General features: G+C 42.6%; 1 protein-coding gene across 3 annotated transcripts in view; it reads right to left on the reverse strand.

Moving 5' to 3' along the window:
• Shrm (Shroom) overlaps nucleotides 1-23,947 on the reverse strand; it is a 68,831-nt gene that overhangs the window by 42,255 nt on the left and 2,629 nt on the right. For 2 of the 3 annotated variants that reach the window (XM_065494687.1, XM_065494685.1), the window contains exons 2-3: nucleotides 19,759-19,939; nucleotides 3,317-3,574 (exon numbers count right to left, since the gene is read on the reverse strand). In XM_065494687.1, the coding sequence (XP_065350759.1) occupies nucleotides 3,317-3,574; nucleotides 19,759-19,883 (383 nt within the window). In that variant the 5' untranslated portion in view covers nucleotides 19,884-19,939. Of the gene's footprint in view, nucleotides 1-3,316; nucleotides 3,575-19,758; nucleotides 19,943-23,947 lie in introns of all 3 variants that reach the window. The other variant, XM_065494686.1, reaches the window with a different exon arrangement.

Here is a 23,947-nt window from a genome sequence, read left to right on the forward strand (position 1 = left end):
CAGCCGGAAATTCCGATTCATTGTGCATTATATTATGTAAGAACAAACAAACAGTACAAGCTCATAAATTTCTTAGTAAAAATGCCAGCGCGAGTTGAAAAACTCGTCGGCCGGTTGGAGAACAATCACGAAATAATTTGGAGTTGATGAACCGAAATTAAAATCAACCTTGCTTGTTCTGTCGAGATGAAAAAATAACAACGTCTTCCTGCAGCGGTCTTGTTTTTCTCCGACAGTCCACGTTTTGAATCCGTGCGCATTTTTTCAGCGCGGCACCAGTCGAATCAAAGAAGGAAATTATCAACAAATTATTATTAATTGTGCTCTCTGCCGAATGAATCCGATTTTAATTATTTGTCAGCGCCGAGTTCGCTTCTCAGAATCGAAAGCTGGCTATTATTAATTAAGCAGCGAACCACAAAGTCGGAGATGATAAAATAAATGACCAGCTGACAATTAATTAGCTTAATTACGCGCACGGGCAGCTTGCGGGTAATCGAGATTTGCTTCTTATTTGAGAAGAGGTGGCGACTTAACAGCACCGACTTAGAGAGATAAATTGACATTATTTGCATGAGTCGGAGACGCGATTGCTTCACGAAAGGTCAGTTAAGCCTGTCAACCTTCAGAACCTTCCAATATTTTTTAATCGAAGGTAACGGATGACACTATACACTTTAGATTATTTCAAATTATTACAAATAATTTATTCATACATTTATTTCGAAATGCTTCTTTCCTTTTAATAATTTACTCCTCGTAATTTTCATCTAAGCAACTCAATTGACTTAAATTGAGGGAGCGTAATTTTCCAATTTAATATGATTTTTTTCCTCCTGAAAAAGCAATTTAAGGGTTTTGCTGGAATAAAAGTTTAATAAATTGCCAAATTTTCGGTGATTTCAACGCCCGGTTTTTGTCGTTCCCTGTGAACTCTTCCCACGGGTCACATTCCTGTCCTTCCTCTCGTCAGTTATGATAACACAACTTATAATCCGAGTGAAAGAGTCACCGAGCACAAAAGTGTCGCGTTTCACGATTCCAGGAGTTGTGCGATGCCGTGTTTATAATATTACGAAGGAGGAAGAGCAGCAACGCGAGCCGAAAACGAACTACCATTATTATTTATTTATTTTACGTGCCTCCTCTGTGAATTCAAGCATCACCGAGCAACGAACGGACGAACGAACAAACGGGCGAGCCGAGATGGAATCGTGAAGTCGTGTCTGTGTGTCTGTCTGTGTGGGTGCCTTCGCAGAGCGAGGCATTTGAACTCGAATCTGGCGGCGCGGTCCGGTTAGGAGGGAAGACCGCGCGCGTCCTGCCTCCCGTCGACCTTTATACTTTGCATCATGCCCTCGTGAAAGACGATACTTCTGCACACGACCACTCGCTTCACGAATTCACGCAATTTTGGAAGTGTATCGGGTTATAGGAAACAATTAAAAAAGCGCACACACACACACACACACACGAGAAAGTCGAGGGACAAACTGCTTTTTGCCAGCTTTTTGTCCAGTTCGTCGGAATTGAGGTCAGCGATTGGCCACACGTAATAAGATGCGTCGATCGTCCTCGCTTACACACAAAATCTAAACATGATAATAAGCCGGAAAGAAATACAAAATTGTTTGCTTCATAAAATGCTATTTTGCGTGGTGCACCGCTCGATAAAGCGATTTTTTATTGTTTGCTTTTCGTCGGCCTTGATTCAGCTTTTCGAACATGTCAGCTGAATTAAATAAATATCAACAACGAGCGGTCGATTGCGCTCACAAAAGGCGGCAGCACCAAATGCGGCATGACAACGAGATTTGCAATTTTCCTTGATGTCTTCGAGATAAATCAATTTTGGTCTGATCCGCATTGCATTACAATAAATTTAGCTGCCGTGACAAGTCGACCGTTCTCAGAAATTAACGAACTGAATGCGCAACGCGACTGAACTTCTTGAAACTGTTTTCCGAATGCATGCTAAATTCAAATGAGGCCGCTCGCTTCCCGGAATTCCTCCAAATTCAAATTCGAAAGCAAACTCGGGCACACTCACTGCCTGTGGGACAATTATTTATTTCCTTTTCAGCAATTACACGCATGAATTATTAAAATGCGAGTAATGTTTAATGCATGCTCTCAGAGCAAACGAGCGTGTGTATTTATTTCTCTCGTGGCGAGTTATGCGCCATTAATAATTAATCGAGCCTCTCTCGAGGCACAGCAAAGCCACGGCGTCTGGTCGCCGCACAGAGAGTTAGAGATGGGCTGCAAGCGCAGCGTGCGTTATTTTTCCTAATCTCGTCTGCATCTCTAATGGACTTTCAGTGTTAATCCTCGCGTCGCGGTAATGAAATTCCATTCAAATTTCCACACAGCCCCGAGGAGAAAGCAGCTCTGCGCATTCGACAACACACGCGGCAACATCATCGCCTCTCTGAGGAGCAAACGGGACCGTCAAGCCAAGTGGCCTCCCACGCATCCTGAGGAAAGTCTTGGAGTAAATTATGGTTTCCCTGACGATATGCGGAGTGATTCCGGAATCGAACTCCGGCACCGTTTAGATGATTAGATAGCTCGAAATTTATTCCAACGATGCACAGTATGTAATATCGTCAATTCAAATTCTTAGATGTATTGAACAGGGAAAATTAATTAATTACTGATGTCCTGATGGATGCGATTGTGGTTGCCTGAATCGAGAACTGTTTTCTGCAATGATGAATTATTTTTTCGCGATACAAAAACCTTTGGCCGTAGCCTCTCCGCAAGAGGGTCCCGATCATGTAGCCAAGTCATATTGTGCTGATCAATAATAATGATGCAAAGGCAACAATTAATGCTCGTGGCCGGGATGACGCGTGACTAGATCATCATCCGATGCGAGATAAACGCCCGCCCGCTCTCTTTGTGCCCACATAATGCAGGAGATGTTCCAGTTTCGGATTCGCACGACTCCGATCGCAGATATTGATTGCGGGCAAAAGGCGAACGCTGCCAGGCCAGGGGTGGAGGAGAGAAAATTATTATCGGGACCGGTACACACATAGCCGCGTCTGCAGTGGAGGCCATTATCGTGCACTTGGAGCCAGACTCGGCCATTGCCAGCGTTCAGTTGCTTTTGGCGTAATTAAGGGTTTCACTATGCCACACTTTCGACGTGAGATTAGCATTTTTGCTTTGTGTCTGATCTTAAACTGCACTTTGGTCGTTCGTCCGTGAATTTTTAGTGCCTGAATCTTGACAAAGGTGCAATTTAGCAGATTTGCTAGTCACATTTTCTCGACGTAGTTATCAAAGAAATGGAAAATTCTGTACTCACTTTATAGCGGCGGCGGACTTGTCGACCTTTTCGTTGAAGGAGTAGCGACGCTTGTCCTTATTCTTGCTTCTCTTCCGCAACCCTTTGCCCTCGCTGTGGTACGCAGGATTGGCCCTGTTTAGGCTTTCTTCTGTGCTAGCGACTCCATTTGCGTCGCTATTATTGTTGTTCTGATTGCTATTATGGTTGCTTCCGCCAAGACCACGCAACCACCGACCGAAGGGGTTGGACGAGGGCGTGCTGGTTGTCGAGTCCGACCTGAAACCAGAAAATAAAACACCGTTGATGCGTCTGCCATGTTTGATTCAATTTACAAAGGAATCGTGCCCTATTTGCACTTCATTAAAATTCCTTACATTGTGGAAATCTAGTAAAAATGTATCGACAAGTTTCATTAAACAATCAACGAGCCATTAAACAACAGTTATATATATACAGAAAACTGCGTAAACTGATTATTTTTATCGTGTGGCTGATCTCCGACGTGACTGGCAGTTAAAAAAAGAGAAAAGCTGAGGTGTCTATTAAAAAATTTACGATCATCGCGATATCAATCAAGCGGAAAACGCGACAGGATAAAACCCAATTAGCATAAAATTTATATTTCACCTCAGCGTTTACAGTTTTCTTAGTTCGATGTAAGTGTAATTTATAACCCTCCGAACGTATCATTCGCCACAATTAGAGTAACAAGGTATTAGAGCCATGCCATTACGCTTGACACTCGAGGATGCTGCGAGATGGATGAGAAAACGCAATCTTCTTCTGACACTTGTGAGGAGAGAGAGAGAGAGAGAGAGAGAGAGAGAGAGAGAGAGAGAGAGAGAGAGAGAGAGAGAGAGAGAGAGAGAGAGAGAGAGAGAGAGAGAGAGAGAGAGAGAGAGTAATTTTACATTCCAACCAGCACTCGAATTCACAAAACGTGAGAGTCAAGTGACACTATATGTCAAGCCTCGCCGTCATTTTGTCACCTAGAAAGCAAAAATTGTGGGGAAAGTCGAAAATTTTTGCAAATTTACACTAGCTCGGCTGACAGGAAAATTTATACGTGACGAAACTTTAGACCAAGAACCGAAACCCGACCTGGAAAGCACCTTCGGGATGCCGTGCAAGAATTTACATTAAAGATGTAACATTACACCTCATATTTATCAGGATTGCAAAATTATTCGCTTTCATAAACTTCTCGTCACGTAATTCAAAGGTTAACACGTTGATAGCGACCCGAGTTAAATTAATATTGAGCTTTTTCCGCCGCGGAGGAGAAAATGCATACAAAGGTAATTTTCGCTTTCCATTGTTCACCGATCGGAGTGTGTAATACAATCAAGAAAGGAATAATCGTGGACCACCCTTTAGCGAGTCGTGCGCACGAGAAACAATATCTCTCCGCGGCTGGATTCTTGTCATTTGCATTTTGTGCATTCCAGGTCGCGCGCGCGCGAGTTAGCGAGTGCATTCCTCGTGATAAATCAAATGCATTATTTTATCTCTGCGCGTCCAAACAAAGTCTCCTCTTCACCTAACGGAAGTGCCAGGTTTATTTTCCACACTTCTTGTATGTATTGTGGAGGAGATAATCTCCACGCCAGTCGGCGCGTATTTTTTATTCGCGCTGGCTCGAAAACGCGCCCGACCATTAAATCACACTCGCACATCAGAAAGCGCCTGGATAAATACAAATAATTGTGAATAGTGTGCGCGGCTTCACACTTTGGGTGGCATTCACATGATAATCATCGTGAAAAAGGAGACGCTCGAAAAACGGTGAAGATACTTCACGGCATAGACACATTCCACGCCAACAATAGTGCTGGGAAATCGTGAAATTCGAGTAGTCTTGAAAGAACTCATAACTAGCTCCTGTTGCTAAAATCGAGATGCCTATTCACTTGGAAATCAAATAAATCGATTTTTAACAAGGCTCAGGTTGTGACTCCACCCTCAGGGGGTCTGAGAGGTGACCTTGGAAGATGAGCAGTGAATTTTGTCCCCGTGAAAAAAAATTCGGCACTGAGAAAGGTGCTAAATATTTGCGGCGTGATCGGTGTCAAAAGGTACGTTTCGGGGTCAGAAGAGGTCAAATTTTGGGCCGAAAATTCGATCAAGCCACGCCGGTCCGTCGGACGCGCGGCGATTGCCTTTTTTCGGCCCGGGGCGTGCTCGGTAGCGGCGTTGTGTTTCTTCATTCAAGGAGCGCCGCTGATTGTAATTCAAGAGGTAAAAATGCGCCCGTTTTTCCAGCAGCATCAGATCGCCGCGAATGATTAATAACGCTGCGTGGTGCGCTTCTTGTTCCAGCGGTACAATTACAAGCAAGGCCACGCCATATTGTAATTATTCTTGAATGCAAATCGGCCGACGTCTCCCTTTTTGTCTTTCCTTTTTGCACAGAGCCTGAGACAAAAGCGGCGGTGGCAGCGGCGGCGGCCAGACACTCTATGCAAAGCGGTTTTCCTTCGACTCGCGAAATCCTGACCAAAATTTTCATTGTTTCCGAAGAGGCATTTTTATCTTTCAAGAAAACTTGACTCGCAATTAAAGAATCTGATCCGAATCTCGTTCCGCGCAAATGCCACCTTCTGTTTATTTATTGAAAACCTCAAATGAGCGGTTGTGCCGAAATAATTCCCCTCGCCAAACGCTCTCGAGTTTGGTCCGTTGGCCCAAACAAAAGCTCCTCTTACACCAAATTGGCCCAGAGTTGTTGTTTCAAAATCACTGACCGAACTAATTATGGTAATTACGGGGGCCAGCTGCTGATGATTCCATTCTGATACCAAAAAATCGAGTTCTTCTTTCTCTCTTCTTCAAAATGAGCCTCGCCTCACGAGCCCGGCCTCCGAGGCGGAGAGTAGAACTAGTTGTTCTAAAGCGAAATTGATATTTCCAACACCAGTCAGGGTAATAACAACGAACCTGCTGATGCTGCACGGTGTTTATTTTGTGGCAGCTTTTTATTTGGCGAGTTGATCGAGTTACGATGCAAAGCCATTAAAACCAATGAATCTAGTTTTTACCATCATTATTTTTCTAAATTAAAATCACTTTTACAGAGGTTTACAAAAGTGGATACGTATCTCTGGTATTAACTAATTAAAAAGCCTGAGTCAACTCGCTTAATTACACAACAATCAAAATCCCTGCAGATTTATTTGTTGGAATCATGGGCCGCTAAACGAGAAAATTTCATGAGACGTGGCTCACATCGCCAGCTTTGCGAGGAATCATTTTTATTCCTTTGGGATTTTCCGTTCAAATCAAAAATTTCATAGCCCAATAATCAGCGATTTTTGTGACTCGACAAAACTTTAATGGAGTCTTTGAAAGATGGACCAAATTTGCAGCCGTTGCAGGGGGGAGAATGGAATCAAGAAATTCGTCAAAGCAGCGATGACAGCACGAAAACGAAACCAGTTATTGACTACTGGAAGCACATCACGACTTCGGTGCAAAAAAACACGCGCGAGCATTTCCTGCGAGAGAGCACATCTGTCGCCAAACGCCGAGGAAAAAAGACAAGAATGAAATGAAAATCTGCGCGATTCGAAGCAAATAAATGTAAAATGGGTTTGCGCTCGCCAAGTTAAAGGGCCCGAGAGCGGTGGCGGCGGCGGCGGTGCTTGCTCCCAGAGCCCGCATCAAGGCCAACCACTCTTTTTTGTACACGCCACATCGTATACACGCCGTGTACCGACTCCATACGCTGACTTTATGTATGTATACGTCTCTCGTTCGCTCATATATGCGCGCATTCGCCGGTGGACGCCTTCGCGGAATTTCAATTTTTCCACCTTTGGCAGTTTCAAAGTCGTAAACAGGTGCTTTTAATTAGGACTGGGCAATTAACAGGGCAACAAACCCCCATTCATGCTGCTGCTGGCGGAATTTTTTACGCTAGCACTCAAAAAACAGGCCGACTGTAATTTCAAGTGAGTATTTTTTTGCTTTTTAAATAGTATGGGTCTACTTGAGTTTTAGACGGGTTTGAGAGTTTTAATGAATCAGTAGGATCTAAAATGAAACTTTGCCAGTTTTTTCTTCAATCCTGGTATGATTTAAACAATCGGAGGCAAATTGAATTTAAAAAAAATAACAAATTTTACCAAATTTTAAATTAAAAATAATTTGACTTAAGCAAAATGCAGTGAACTTGACGCATTAAAAATATAATAATTTACTCCAAATTTAATTATTAATAAGAGGCCTGGGCTTAAGAAAGCTTTTTAAATTTTGTTTTATTTACAAACACATGGGAGCCTTCAAACCCTTTAAAGTTAAGGTTTGAGGACGGTTTAGCTATTTGGGTTTTACAATTAAGATTTGATTCAATTTTTCCATAATTTAGGACTGAAATAAATAAAACACATTCTAGAATATCAAATTTAGTCTGATTCACGCGTTTTAAATCAATTTAAAATCACGGCAGCCCCGAGAGCAAGACATTTTTTTTATTTTTTACTTGTTAAATATAAAGACGAAGATTTCGAAGGATGTCTAGTTTTTTCCTAGCCTTCCCTTAAAATCATCCAGTTCAGCGGTGAGCAAATATTCTCGATCAAGATAAAACGGTCCGCTCTTTTTCCTCGACTTTTTACCGCGTGTCCAGTTTATTGGCGCGAAGCAAACAAATGCGAACGAAAGCGAGTTGAAAATTTAACGCTCATTTAGCGCGAGTGCGACGGGACGAGGAGGCGAAGAGCAAACACAAGTTGTTAATCTGCGATTAAAAGTCAACTTCGTTAGTCGCCTGCTCCGTCGAGCGACCCTCCCAGTCGGGGAGAGACGTGTCTAACCTTGTAGCTTATTAAATATTTACAACCGAACGCAATTAAGAGCGACGCCGCGTCTCCTCTCTGCAGAAAGCGAATAAAACGCCAACAATACGGCCGCGTGCGGGTAATAATGGAAATATGTTCATGTACTCGGCTCATAATGGAGACGCGCCATCTTGCCGCACGCGCGGAAAAAGCCGGGACCGCGTTTTTTATTTGTCTGGCTCGTGCTTGGTCCGCTGAATAAATTTCGGTGTTTATTTATAGGCGGCATCGGCGACTTCTGGATTACGCGGCAGGCAAAGTGAAACGCACGCAAGCTGTGCGGGTTGCCTGGCTACCGAATTTGCAGGAGCTCTGCTCACACAAGGCAGAAGCAGTGATCGGATTCTAAGAAGTAGTGATGAATCGTAAAGCGAAGTTGTTTATTTTTAATTACTGCTAAAATGTCGAATTTAGCCAATTATAAAAGGCTCGAGGATAATAATAAAAAGATTAAACTCTAACTATACTGTTTGGATCCTGAAGTACTTACATTTATTACTACTTTTTTAGCCCCCCTCAGTGTTGAAACTACTCTTTTCGGAGAGCTAAACAGCCCAATTTAACCCTACAAATTTAGCAAAATTATCAGTAATTGAGCTTCGTTAATTTCTATCTTGACAATAATAAATGTTATTTAAACGCAATTTTTCTCAATCAGCTCCATGAAACGATAGAGGGACGATCACTACTAAAATACGAAAGTATTGTTGTTATTTTCATTCTTTCTAACGGATTTAGATGCGAGTTTCTAGAATAAGCGTGCTTTGGTTTGATCTCAAACACCATTAAAATTTTAATCAAGTTCAGCTACAAATAGAATACTTGCCAACCTTCTTTGGACTTACTTTTGTCTGACCATTTTACGCAAACATTTAGCTTGTAAATTGAGAAAACGCTGCATATTCATGAAAATTGGAGTTCGCAAGAAAATCTAATGAAACCCAATCTACCAAGATTACAAAGAATCGGCCATTAGCATGAGTGTATGGTTATAAAGGCATAAAAATTCAAATCAGTCCGCTTATTTGCAGGGCCAAAATAAGTTATTCGCGAGTGGAAACAGGCTTTTGAATGAAACAACGATCGCCGTCAGCCACCAAACTAACAACTCTCAATTTTCGGCCGCACTCTCAGATGTAATTATGACTCGACTTGCGATTTCAATATAAAAATAAAAAGCTTTGGCTCCGGCCGCCGATTAATCCCGCTTGGATGGTAATCTGCGGGTTAGGACCAAGCAAGAAGAGACCCATGATAGCAGTTGTTCACTTTCATCCGGCCACGCAACTTTTGCACTCATCATTTTTTATTACAAGCTCTCATTAAAAGCTTGTGAATTAAAATTCCAACGGCGAGTTTTGGATTTGCGTTTGGAGCCCGAAAAACCGGTTGGGGAAATATGAAATCTGAATATTGACCTCACGACACGCGGAGCCGCCATTGTGCCTCAACCGGCACGAGTAATGACCAGCAACTCCGCCCCACCGTACTTAATGGCCCCTAATGGCGCGTGACGTCACCGCGGCTGCAGATTAAATAGGCAAAAGTCGTGGCTGATGCGAAGAGCGAGCGAGCAAGAGAGAGAGAGAGAGAGAAAAGTAAAAGCACGCAACATGTATGAGGATAAGCCACACGCTCCTTCGCACGCTTCTCTACACCAGCATCGAGTTTGGGTGTGGGTGCCCACTTTGCTCTCAGTGGGAGATTTTGGCACTCGTAAATCTTATTTTTATGCAAGCCTGGACTCGTGCTCGAGTGCCCCCATCGACATGTAAATGGGCATCAAACACGAACAACCCCATCATCATAATTCTCGGCTGTTTAAATTTAAATTTTCTCACTCCATTAACAGACGGAAAGACAGAAATGATGCATTAAGGTATCAAAAAATAAGACGAATTTGTGCTTCATTTAAACTGATGATTTTGGAAGTCGATTGAATTCAACAAATTTACCTTTAAGGAAAACATGATTTTGAAAAACGAAAATTAAGAATGGACCTAAAGAAAAAATACTTGCCACAATTGAGACGAGGAAGCATGAGGAAAAATTGAGAGTTGTGGTCGAGTCGGTTTTCCTCATATAGTTTAGAGGTAGGCTACTCCCACAATTTGAATAAAAACATACTCTTTCAGTTTCCCATGTATTTTATGATTTTTTTAAATAAAAATAAACACTGTCCAATTATCAATGCATTATAATTTATGTTTTTTCAATATAATAGTTCTTATGTCTTAGAGTAAAGTTTCACTTAAGAGAAAAATCAAACAGTATGAAAAATATTCATTTTATAAACTAGCTCTAATACTCAGAAAACTCTGAAAACGCGCGATTATTGTGTTCAGCTCTTGTCACGACAGCGTTATGATCAAAGGTGACCGCCGAACGCGAAACCTAATATCCAGAACTGTACGACAATGTGCCGATTTTCACGTACGGAACTCTTCAAGTCTCGACCCTGGATATAGGCCGCGTGTTGAACAATAATTCTGGTTTGCGGTGTACGTCATACCATTAAGCGAATTGAGAGCGTGCTAGACGAGCCGAATTGAGAGTCCGCACCTGGACGAGGAGCGGGCTAAAAGGAAAGATGACCTCAGAGACATTAAGGGGTCAGATTTCAGCACACACGTTGCATGCTTCTCGCTTTCGGTCCGTTCGAGTGACAGTTTAGCGCAAAATCCGCGTCAGCTGAATAAATATAACAAGCAGCTTCTCGCTCCAGTTACGCCAATCAGCACACCAAAGCCCAGCTTTGCGTTTTCCCAATGGCGCTCGTGCCCAGATATGGTGCGAAATTATTATTATCATTGTTTGGAATGAGCCGCACCATTCCTGACACACATACACATCTCGTGAAGTCATGAAGCACACATATCGAGTTTCGTGAAATTGCGCTGCCCGCGAAAAATGAGTCTTCAGATTAGGAGGTTTCAAGATGAGCCGTTCTCTGCAGTTTAAGCCGAACAGATGGATGCTTGTTTCCAGGTTGCAACGTTTGTCTCTTAGCAAATCTCCTGCTTGCAAGTAAAAATGAATGAAAACGCAGAAAAAGAAGTTGGAGCCTGTAGAGACGTCTGACAAATATTTCGTTTTTGGATGGATCACAAAAGCTCATCGTGGTGTAAAAAATGCAAACTCTATTCTTATTTACTCTTACTTTTGTCTGCGAGCACGGAAGCGTGAATATTCCAATTTCACTCTTTCCCAGCATAAAAAATTAGTTCGATCTTGGAAAGGTTCGCTCGAGTGACCGACCACCTCGAGCTGTACATATCGATGGGTGTTTATAAAAATGTGGCACACCTGCTGCGTGTGCAGACGCCAGGCGCGGGTTTCAGTATCATCTGCCGTTTTGGGATTTTTTGTGTCCGTCGCCCGCGTTCCGACCAGTGCGGCTATAGCAATATTTTGTAACATTTTATCTCGCTCTGCCGGCTGTTCGATGGATGCGATTCTTTGTGTGTTGGGGAAACGAGCCTGCGTCGTGTGCCTTTCGGTGATTTCGTGGAAAGCGAGCTACTCGTGTGTGCCACAGCTCTTTTCCAGCTGCCTTTTTTTAATTTGACGCACTCTGCGCACCAGATTATGAGCTAATGACGCGCCAGTGGAATGAAAAGAAACACACACTTCTCTCGAGAGCAGAGGAATTATGTCTCGCGGACGCCGCTTCGAATTATGCATGGAAGAGAGGAAATTATTTTTGCCGCCCCGGGGTAACGTGCTGCATTCCAAAGGAGAAAAACTTTTCATTCATTCATACTTTGCATCGCCGTTCGAAGCAGGCTGATTGGATGCAGCAAGCCGGAAAATAGCCGTCAACAAAGCTCATTCAAAGGTGAAATTCGATCTGCGAGAGCTCTGGGGGCTGTGGATAGGATTTTCAGACTAAAAAATACTACAGATGAGAAAACTGCACTAATTGAACAAGCTTTTAATCCTAAATAATTTAAACTTGCTGAAAATTCAACTTCATTCCTGACCGATAGCTTAATCTTTAATCGGTTTAAAAGAGAAAATGATGGATATTTTTCTATCTGATTTTTGGCCTTGCAATTGATCTTGTGCAAAGTTATGAGAATTCTTTCAATTTTGCGATGAAAAATAAATTATTATAAAATTTTTGTTCACTATCGAAACCTATTTCAAATTATTCTATACCGGTCAGGAATTCATTGTGTAAATCCCACTACTGGTAAAATCAGAATTTTATCTTCGATTTTAACATGTTATTGAAAATAACAACGTATTTTGTTCCATCTGTTGCTCAGGGTGTCACAAAGCCCGTCGATATAATTTGTATCTCAGCTGGGATAGATTCCCAGCGCCAGACAAAGGAAACGAATCGCTGCGACTGACCGAGCAGAGCTCACAAAAATGCGCGCAGGTGGAAGAGCTGCGAGAAGGAAGGTTGGCTCATCCTGTGTGCCAGCAGGCAGGAGATGAAGTTGGAGAGGAAGTAAGCTAATAAATTATATCAGGAGAAAGAAAGAGCCCATGTAAAATAATCCAGCCAGAGGCCCCTGCCGATTTTCAGACCACAGAGGAAACATCCCATTCACTAATAGCACACGCAATCTCACCAATAGCATTCCGACAGTGAGAAATGCTCGTGGAATGGAACCAAACAAACTTTTTAGTCTTTGCCTTGCGCCTGAGCAACGCCAGAAAATTAATTTTCCTTTCTGAACCAGGAAATTTACATTTCTAGTGAATCTGCCGCGCAAAAGTCACAGGGAAATTTATTTTCTTTATTCACTGACTGACAAACACAACACCTCTACTCTGTTTGGAAGCGCCAGAAAATAGCGGAAACGTCACAATTTGAATACTTAATTATACGGGCAGGCTGAGGCGGACGACTGATGGATGGCTTAGCCTTCAGTACAAACAAGCAAAGTTCAGTGGCCAGCCATATTTGAGCAATTCAATCGCAGCATTTTTAACCTCCACGAAGGTGCCAAACGCCAACTAATTAAATTTGATAGGTTTCAATTTCATCGGCAAGGAAGAAAAACTGTCGGCAAGGCACAAAATTAAAGCCCTACAGTCAATTAAGAGGAACGGCGTCGGGAGATTTCAATTCGTGGGCTAGAGAGCTTTTAGCACCTCAAGCTCTCCTCGCGCGGCTTTTCTTTCATCATAGGATCTGACAAGGGAGTATTCCCTTGACTTGACGTGTGTGGCAAAAGTGATGTATGTTAAGAAAGCTATAGAACAGAGCAAAATTCAAGCGTGTCCCTTTGCTACGCTTAAAACGCTTAAATTCGTTTCCAATATACTCGGCGCCAGAGATTTATCCTCTATCGGCGGTTGTTTGTTCTTTGGCTCAACTAGGGAGGTAAGGTAAGGGAGGTATAGTTCGGGAAATATTTCATCCACAAATACATTTATGGCAATCGTTTTAGTGTAATGCTGAAAAACTGCACAGGCCAGGAAAATTTATGGAAGGGAGTTTATTAAATAAATTAATTTACATCAAGAAGCTGTTTATAATTATGTTTTTATGGCAAAAACTTCGATGGAAATAATCCAGATAATAAATTTTGGTAGAATAATTTTGACGAATGTCATATATTTTGATAATTTAGGTTATCTTAGTTGAAATCGCTCATGAAAACAGACTTGATGGATTAGACTGGCAGGAGCTCATAGTAAAAAAATTTGAACGAGCCTCCTACAAATTCCACTCATTAAAAGAGAGAACGAAAGAGGACAACCAGCACCCTCCGTGATTATTTAGTATTTTATTGAATAGAGAAAAGAGCAGCCGTAAAATTCTAGACAGATCCAAAAGGAAATAAAAAGCTCCCTCTACAGTATTTTACACGTGCCTCATTTTTTGTTAACATACCACCCGAGCCCCATAATTCCTGTGGGGTGTATAGAATTTGTTGTGCGTCTCGAGCATCCTATATTACAGGGTCCCTCGCGCCTCCAGCAGGTTACCTTTTTCGCCCGCATGCTTGTTGACAAGTCACCCGATCTCACATGGCCTGGCAAAGGTGCTGCGTGCGTGCGCTGTGTAACAACTGGCGCATTTTATCCGCCTTTTCGTTCAGCTCACAGATGCTTTTACGTCCTTGAAAATAATTTACCTTCTGTAGCCGTGCAGGGGAGTGCGTACGTTAGAAAATTCGGCACAAAGGATTTCTGCCCCATTGTGTGAATATGGGGTGATATTGCATATTTTTACCCTCTTCTCTGAAGCGAATGGTGAAAGCGTGGAAGAAATATTTATCTACTAGGTTGGATCAAATTGAGTTGTGCCACTCGATTAATCGTTTAGTTCTTTGCGTGTCGGGATTAATATTATCCTAGAGCTTTTTTAATGGATTAAGAATTGGATAGTACGGTCGTTAACTTGAGGTTGTATAAACGAGGCGCGAGAAGGAAGAATTTTTCTCGGCGGCAACGGTGCTAAATTGTATTTACTCAGAGAAGGCGCCTTTGCTTTTAGCTTTACACTTTCATCCTCGCTGGAATTGGCCAATTAGTGGAGGGAGTCTGGAAAAGCGTAACAGAGCGAGAAAGCAAATTTTCAATTAGTCTATCCTGACAAAATTGCCGCAGCTCGCAATTATCGCGTTAAAAGCTGGCGGTTTCCGTTGAGAATCGAAATAACAGCTATAAGCATAATTGCTCGGCGCTTCTTTAATGGCCCCCGAAATTTACAGCCTCCGTCGCAGTCGAAAAATATTTATCAAGTCGGGCTGAAACGCGGCAGAAAATAAATTCACTTCCTAGTGCGCGAAGAATGAAGAAGTCAGTTCTCACTGAAAGCGCAATGACTAGCCCGCTCGCGGCAGGCGGAATTAACAAGATTTTGTTTTGTTTTCGGCGTGGGAGTTTGTCTCTTCGAATTTGCTGCCCGACGACGGCGGAGCTGAGCGTGTGTTTATAGGTACAAAGCCACTTTTATGTATATATATCTCTCTCTGGCTGTGGCTCTCGCCTCTTTCTTCTTTGTGTGTGCGAGATGCAATCAGCATACATACAGCACTCTTATTCTGAAGAAGGCAAGAAAGGTTGCTCTCTTTTGGTCCGCCGAGAGAATAAAAGGCTGCTCGAGAACGACAAACGGTACTCTGGCTGGCTGCGGCTCTCGGCAACTCGCACATGCACATCATGTCTTTCAGCGACGACGGCACCGCATCGCGCAATTCGCCTCTCTTTGTTTCTTGCGTGTGTATGTGCTCGAAATTAGCTCGGATTGAATCCGAATGAGATGCGAACCCGATACATTATGCAATGATCAATGGTTCCGAGAATGGACATTATCCCACGAAGCGGAGGCGAGGAATTGAAATCCGATTTTTTTCTTTTTTTTTTTTTGGCCCCTTTTGTAAGTGGAAAAAATCTGTGTTTGAATGGGGCATAGAAGATTTGATTTGTCCTTTCAACCTGCAATAAACTGTATCGAGACCAAAAGAAAATTGTTATTTAATTAAAAACTCCAATACAAAATGCAACGTAAATAACCAATTTAAAATTTTCAACAATAAAGTTCATAAAAAGAGCCAAAAATCTAAAAACAATCTGCAGTTTTCCTTGAAATTTGAAAATTAAAAAAATTGTGGATAACTCTGACTAATTAAAACTAATATTTGATGCCCCCGTAATGAGGCCTTACTGCTGCCACCACACGCTTTCTTCTTTCTTACCTCAGCTACGTTGAATAGTTATCGCATTTCAGGGAGTCGGTAGGCTTCAGTGTAAATGCTGATTTCAAGTAATGCCACTTTAACCTCAAAACTTGATTAAGTTTCCCTGCGTCACATCACAGGTGCATTCCTGCAGGTACTTGTCAGGTCGGATTTCATCTCAGTCTCAGGGTGGTCGTGTTTGGTGTCAAAGCGAGTTCGGGCGCCAGAAACGCGAAAGTGCCGACCGTTAAACCCCGCCAAGCAGGAATTCCACCTCGGCCGGGCGCTGCGCGAACAATAGGAATTTTCGGCGGGGAAAAAATGTCAATAACTCTTGTCTCGCGGCTGCGGTGCGGCCAATTAATTAGAATCACCGGCAGCACTATTACACGCACACTCACATTATTCTCTCGATAAAGAGCAATTTATAATCCCGACTTCCAAGTTCAAGGTGACCGGGATGGCGGCAGCCAACAGCAGCCAGCCTGCGCTCTCGCAAAGAGTCGCGGCCGATGATAAATTACCGCCGCCTCGCTGACTCGCTCGCTCGCTCTCTGCGAAGATGAAAAATGAACCCATTTGGGCATTACACGCCAATTTCAGGCCATTTGCTCTCTCTCTCCCCCCGTCCGAGCGAGCATTTGCATCTCCTCGTGACGGCCGGGTCCCGTTCCGAATCGCGACCAGAGCTAGACGCTGGGCTTGAGAGAGTCCCACGCAGCTCGATTTTCAGCCCGACAATTCCATTTGGGGACGCACCCCATCGCGGGAGTGTGCAGTGCGAAATCGGCTCAGCGGATCGGAATGCTCATCAGGGTCACGGGTTCAATTTGAAACGAGTTTTCGAGCGCCGCGGCAGACGGGTCTGCGAGGTCAGCCTGGAAAAAATCACGCGGGAGCACCGACGCTCGTGGGCGTTCCAATTTCGGATTCGGACTCGGCGTCTCTTGCTCTTTCAGACGGACCATTTTATGGAGCTGGTACAGTTACGGCGCAGTGTCAGGTTTTATTTGTTCTCCTTTTATTGTTGTCACACATTTCCAAGCGCATAAAATTGGACCAACCTCTGAAATGAGAAAAAAGGATTCAGACTCGCAGGCTGAAGATTTTTTTAAAATTATTTTTGGGTAACATATTTGTAGCTGTTGGACTGCCAAATATCTTAAAATTTTTTAAATGTTCATATGAGGACATACCTCTTACAAAGCCCAGAGAGCGAGTAAAGATAAAAATTTCTCAGGCAAAACGCTTGACCGAACGCAACTTCACCTCGAAATATAGTGAATGAAAGAAATGCTTTTATATAGTCAAAGTGATAAATAATGAACAATGATTACATACTGACAGATAAAGACAATGATACAGACGTGAATAAGTCCATTAAACGATTATTGACCATTTTTAAATGCGTATATAGAATTTCTCAAGTTAACAAACACTCAAACACTTGGATTACGTTGCTCTAACTGCGGTTTTAGATGTATAGGAAATTTTTTGAAATTTTCATATTAATTAAAAAAACAACTTAATTAGCATTTTGAATTTTCGCATTTTCGGAAAATCTTTTAATAATTTTTTTTTTTAAATAAGTAAATTTCCATATTATGAAATTTAAGCCAGCTTTCCTGCAAAAATCTTTCCATGCAAAGATTTTCTGATATAAGAGATAAATGCATGATACAAATTTGCAGTTGGCCTGAAGCATAATAAACTGAATCCTCGATCCGCTGAAAGGATTCAAGTGCTACACGTGCCTACGTGAAAAATTGTAGTAATTGTAGACGTCTCTGAGCAAACCCAGCAGTAAATCAATCGTCATACGTTTTCACACTGGATTACATTGTAAGATTGCACGATCACTCGGCCGAGATAATTCTGCATGAACATCATGAAAAACAAGGCCAATTTTCTTGTTCCTAATGATTTCTTTACCAAATCCATCTTCTTCGGCGGCTTTTCAATCCACAAGATCGACGCCAGGTAATTTTGCAGCGATTTAGCGCGTGAGTTATGAGCATATTCAATTTGGCCGGGCGAAAACGTTGCTCAGCACCGCACTGATCGGCAATTTGCCACAATTAGCCACACTGGCTCCATTAATCTCGGCAAAAAGGGGATCGTCGCCGTCATCGAGGAGAACATTGCTGCAATTTGCAGCGCAGATCCATCGCAGATTATGAAAGTAAAAAATTGAAAGCCGTTAGGACAAAGCACACGCTGCTGGAAAATGGTCTTCTAATCAATCACACGGCATCATGCTCATCTGCTTGATGAGTGTCAGCGAATTTTGCATTTTTCCCTCGCCGGGATACATTTCACCGGGCTTTCTAATTAGCTCTCGGGAAATGGAAAGTGGCGAAAAATTCGGTAATTGGTTAGAAATGCCGTGAGTGAATCGGCACTTATTGCTGCATGGCTACCAAACTTTGGCTGCTGTGGCCGATGACGCAATGCGAATGCTTCCTCGTCAGAAAAAGATGAAACGATCCGCTCATTTTTGCTTCTTTTTTCAGAACAAATGGCAGCTCCAGCGCACAACCTTGAGCCGAGTTGAAACAAGAGGGAATAAATCAATACGATCGGTCAGTTTCGCGGGCAGAATTATTTTCCGAGCTGCATGATTTACAGTCCGTCTCTCGAAATGAAACCGAATCGTGTGCAATAGGATAAATTTATGCTTCGCATAATAAGTAAGCGATACGTTGCTGCATTCCATCGGCATCAAAGTGATCTCGTTTGAGCGTGGGCGACGGGCACATGCACTCTACACACACACACACACACACACACACACACACACACACACACACTCACATACAAGACGCCTCAAAGTGCAGCACTTTCCAGCACAATTGCGCAAAATATCTCAATCCCGCGGCTGGTGTGCATTTAATGCGTCGGTTATTTATGCCCGATCGTTTTCTCGGTATCAAATAAACTCGCTCGCTCACTCACTCGCGCGCGGCTATCGGCTCATCAATCTGTGATTGATTACCGGCGCAGACTAAAGACACGATTCTGGCTCGACGTGCTGGCGTGCCCCCATTAAATAACAATTATTCTTGGGAAACAGCCAGCGTCCGCAATAAATAAGACATTGATCACAACCGAAACCCATTGATCGGACAGTTTGGTGGAAAGGGCGTCCAAATTGCACCTGAAGTGCCTTTTCACCTCAGAAATCACTTCGGATGACGTGAGAACGCACAGATCGATATGCAACATGCCACGCTTCGGGCGCAACACCAGGCAGACTCTTTTCAGGGTAGAACGACCTTCGGCGTGGTAACTTCAGCGTGCAATAAAACCTAAAGATTACATCTAGTGTAGAAATCGAATCGCGCAAGGGATTTTAGTGCAAAATCTTGCAATAAACACAGGTCCCATTGATTCACGACGTCTATGAGCGGCTTTAATTGGCGTCAGGTATACAACAAAGGTTGTCAGGGTCAGTTTTATATGAAGGAGCGGCCTTATTCGGCGTGCTGCTCGGATAAAGGTACATGAAAAGCAATTATATTTGTTTTGAAACAAAAAGGTTTATCACTATACGACTGCGAAGTTCGCGTGCACGCCATTCTCAGGTAACGTTCAGGGTCTGCTATTGAAAATTTGCTCAAGCGATGCCGTGTTAGACGTGCACTGGTGGGGAGAAAATGTACAGATATTCGCAGAAGCTGGGAATTGTATATTCATTGTTGTTTACCTGATAACCAGTGGCAAAGATCAAAACAGATTTGCGATTTTAAAAAAAAAATCCTGACCTTATGATTTTCCTGAACCTATCGCCAAAGATCGATTGACCCTATGTTAACGTGTGACTCAGAGGAAGTATTCATTTCTTCTTAGAGAGTAATTGAAACTCAAATTTTTAAAAATTACTACAAGGAAGGTTAATCTGAAGACACCTGGAATGCACAGTGGCTGATATTTAATTGCAGCCCTTATTATTTTGAAGCAAGGCACAGAAACTCACCCGTTGGTGACTTGGTTGCTGTTCCTCCGTAGAATCCTGACACTGGAACGCGCCTTGCCGAACATAAAGCCGCCCCCGCCCTTAGTGGGGGAGCTACTGTCGTTCGTCTGGCGCTTGGTCGACATGGCTGCCGAATTCCAGTCAGACCGGCATCCCGAGTGACGATTTCTCGAGCGAGCAGCTGCTAGAACAAAGGCGCATAATTGTGAGAACGTTGACGAAAATGAATCTGCACATAATAATTATGCATGCACAAAGCAGCAGCTATTGCAAACAGATTTACACGTACGGCATCCTAGCGAGCGTGGAATTTTCCTGACCGACTTTTTGCCAGAATGGCGATGGCGCACAATTAAAAAAGATGTTCCCAGCCAGCTGAGAGATAAATCAAACATGAGAAAATCGGCGTCGCTAATTACCTGTGCGAGATGAGCGAGCAAACGTATGCACGCATGCATATTATTTGTCGTCTGCGTAACCGGCGCGCATATGTATTCGGAGATTACATTTTTTCAGCATTACCATAATTGGTCGCAGAGAGGAAAGCTATAAATGAAAAGTTCCCGGCTTGCCAGAGATGATTTGCGGCTTTAATTAAGGCGGACGCAGCAGCCGGCTCGTGAAATTTATGCAGCTATTTGAAACGCGATGCACTTTCTTTGTTCTCCCGAGGATTCTGCACGGATCAGCACGTCCAGCAGATTTCTTGGGTCTAGACTTGAACATTTGGCACAAATCTTCCTTCTTTCACGGCAACGAAGAGTGAGAAATCTTTAGTTTCTTTTCTACCGTTTCCAGCAAATTTGTTATCATTCGTCATTGATTCCAGTTGCACGACCTCTGTAAATCACTTTTTATCTGTGCAGACCACCGATTTTCCCATTCGCGCGCGACTCTGCCGACGAGACGATAAACAATTTCACGTTTTAATAACTGTACATCTTTAAAACCACAACGAGTTTATTGACGGACACATATAGTGCTCTTCTTAAAAGCCACATGTTTCTCATCATATGGCATTGCTGAAAAACATCCGCATTTAATGTAGGAGAAGATCGTTCTTTCGTGAAATTGGCTCATTCCGCAATAAACTTGATATAGCACCTCATATGCAACCGTTATTAATTTCGGCTTCATCGTGGTCATATAATCAAGAATTTTGACCAGTCTGGAAATTAGCGAGAATTCTGGTTTCAGTGCTCTCCGTGAGGACTCATTAAAACGAGTCACTTCCTCTTCAGTCTCATCTGTGAATTACGACCAGTTTTATGGGACACAAAACACAATTAAACTTATTTTCAATCCAAACCAGGGATAGCAAACAATTCTGTAGCTAACTTGCAGTTCATATTGGAGTTGATGGATTAAAATTTACTAAATTATATTTTATTTTTTAAATTCATAAAAATTTTGGCACAACGATGAAAAACTTATATAAATTTATTTTCCCTTTTTTCAAAGGTTTGCAGAGACAAGTTGGGGAAACGAGTTTGCAAAAAACTCACAAATTGATAAAAACTGAAAATTAATGGATTTTTATCCCCTTTTTTAAGTCAGCTCTGACTACTGGAAGTTCGTTGGCAACCACCACAAAATAAAAGCGTGTGCTTCCACCGCAAGGAATGCTGCAATTGGAGCCCAAGAAGTTCGAAAAAGCCTCTTACGCCTGGCGTAATTACTTCGATCGCAATGCAGCCCACCTGTCCTGACGAGCGGCACGAAAAAAAAGCAAGCGTGGCATTCCTGCTGATAAAACAGTAAAAGAGCAACCAGTCCGGGGGTGAGCGATCTGGCGACAATTTTCCTCGCTGAAATTCGCGGAGAGGACAAAAGGAATGGCCTATTATACCCGTCAGACCACAAGTTGTCGGGCTGGATCGCCGTAGTTTTATAGCGGTTTCGCTCATGACGCCGAGCGCATTATCAATTTACCCGGCAGCACGACAAACGGACAAACCGACCGGCCGACCGACCGACGGCGGGCAAAATCATTATTTCTGCAGCTCCTGCACTTTGACTGACTCGCCGAGAAACTCGACACTCGCGGCCAGAGTTATTTTTCTTCGTCTTGCTCGCCTCGATCGGCGTGACATATCACTCAGCGCCACGTTCATCGTCGAGTTCTCGTGATTTTCCTCCCGACGGCGCAGAGGATTGCGAGTCGGGCCCGGAAAATTGATTTTGTCCGCAAATTGCGACATGTATTCGTTTTAGCTCCGTGCATCGTTTGCAGCTTGCCACTCTTATTAGGAAAAGGGTGGTTAATGTAAAACGTGAACCACTGGCGCATAAACACTATTTAACTCCCGACGAATTTCACGACTGCAGGCATTTTTAATTACAATTCAACTAATAAATATTATTTAAGAATCATTGCCAAAAAAAATAATCGACGCTTTCCTCATTTCAAAAATGCACGTTTGTAAAAATCCGGAATTTTTTTATTTCGCCCCTTTGTGATGATAAGGCAAAAAAATTTTTAATAAATTATGAGATAAATATTTCGTTTTCGTGAGGACCCCTGGTTTTGATTTGCTTGTCAAACATGGGATCACGGCCCATGCATGCATGCCTTTTAATGTAGAGTGGATCCAGGTGTTTATACCTGCCTTTTAAGATGCACCGGAGCAAACAAATTATATGCACATCAAGACAAAGTTGATTTGTTATCACGCGAGCGCAGTCAATTTGTTGCTTGATTGGAATTTCCAGCCTGAACCTCAAAGGCCTTTCTCCTCACACGTAGAGCGGTCATAAACCCGAGGAAATCGTGTAAATCACGATTTTATGGCGAATCGCGACGTTTCCTCGCCGCTCCACTCCAATTACAATAAAAGCAAGCCGAATATATATGCATACACACGTACATAATTAATCGGTCGGCAGTGAAAACGAGACCGTAAAACGACGCACAGCACAAAGTGTGTAAAATGTGTCTCAAAAACGACAGGGAAAAAGCAGATCGAGTGAGGCCGACTTTTCCGCTTTAATGCTCTGCAGCTCGTTGACTTCTCTGATTGAGTCGAAACTTTGATAGAATTGCGCGCGCGTCTGTGCGGGTAAAAAGCGGCTTCAATTGCTAGTATGCGCGATTTTCCGCCGTCGTCTCTTGACAAATGATTAATTGCAAACACCTTTTGCGCCGATTCGTTCTAGTTTTTAGACGGAAATTAAGAGAAACCCCTATTTTTTGTCCTCTGAGGTCAATGGAAGAAAATACATTGAACTCAATTTTTTAAGGTTTTTCTGTGTATCATTTAAATTTAGGAAATGTTATCAAGTGGTATAAATTACCAATAAAATTTCAAAACAAATTATATATTTTAGCTCTTGCATTTTAAACCGTGTGAAGTTTTTTCTGGAAATGTTGAATTATGCTGATATTTGCATTCTAAACCTTCACACCGAATTTGTTATCGAGTTTTCGCCTAAATAGCTAATTTAATGCAACAAAGCACGGATTAACAAGCATTTTAGCGGTCTGCTCTCTTCAAAATATGCGGGAAAGCTAATTAAGATATAAAAATTCGTATGCAACCAACCAAGCAGATTAAAACTGTATTCTAAATAAATTGTTTGCTCAGCGCAGACTTTTCAGAGACGTGTTCATGCTCAAATTGATTTATACGAACACAGCTTCGCTCACGTAATGGTCCTGCTGCGAGAGCTTTGAGAGGATAAATTAATTAAAGTCGAGAGACACGCAAAAGTAATTAAGCCGATTTACGGCCATTTGGCGTGATTTCAACTTTGACTCGACGGAGCAGAGAGAAAAGCGTGCAATTTCAGTCGTTAACATCGCGCAGCTTGAGAGAGGAATAAGTATTTACAGAAAATTGAAGACGCCCTTCAAAACTGCGCTGAACGGTGATTTAATTTAATTATTTTCCGATACTTGTTGGAAGGCTCGATGGCTGAAAAAAAGGAACGTGTCTCGTCGGAATGTTGACAAACGAGATGCGAATGAGCCGGTCAGAGCAAATCTGCCGTTTTTCGGAAGAAGCTGTCGCTTTGTTTCGGTTTTCGGCGTAATCACCTACATGACAGTTGCCCGTCAATTTCTGGGAACATTGCAAATCACACGACCGATTTCGTGTAAGTTGAGTACTGCTTTTAGATGTGGGCACAATTTACCATACACCAAACATGTTCAAGAGTAATTTAATTGTTTCATGATAATTTCTCTCGG

Source organism: Cloeon dipterum, chromosome X, assembly GCF_949628265.1.
Source record: "Cloeon dipterum chromosome X, ieCloDipt1.1, whole genome shotgun sequence".
Classification (NCBI taxonomy): domain Eukaryota; kingdom Metazoa; phylum Arthropoda; class Insecta; order Ephemeroptera; family Baetidae; genus Cloeon; species Cloeon dipterum.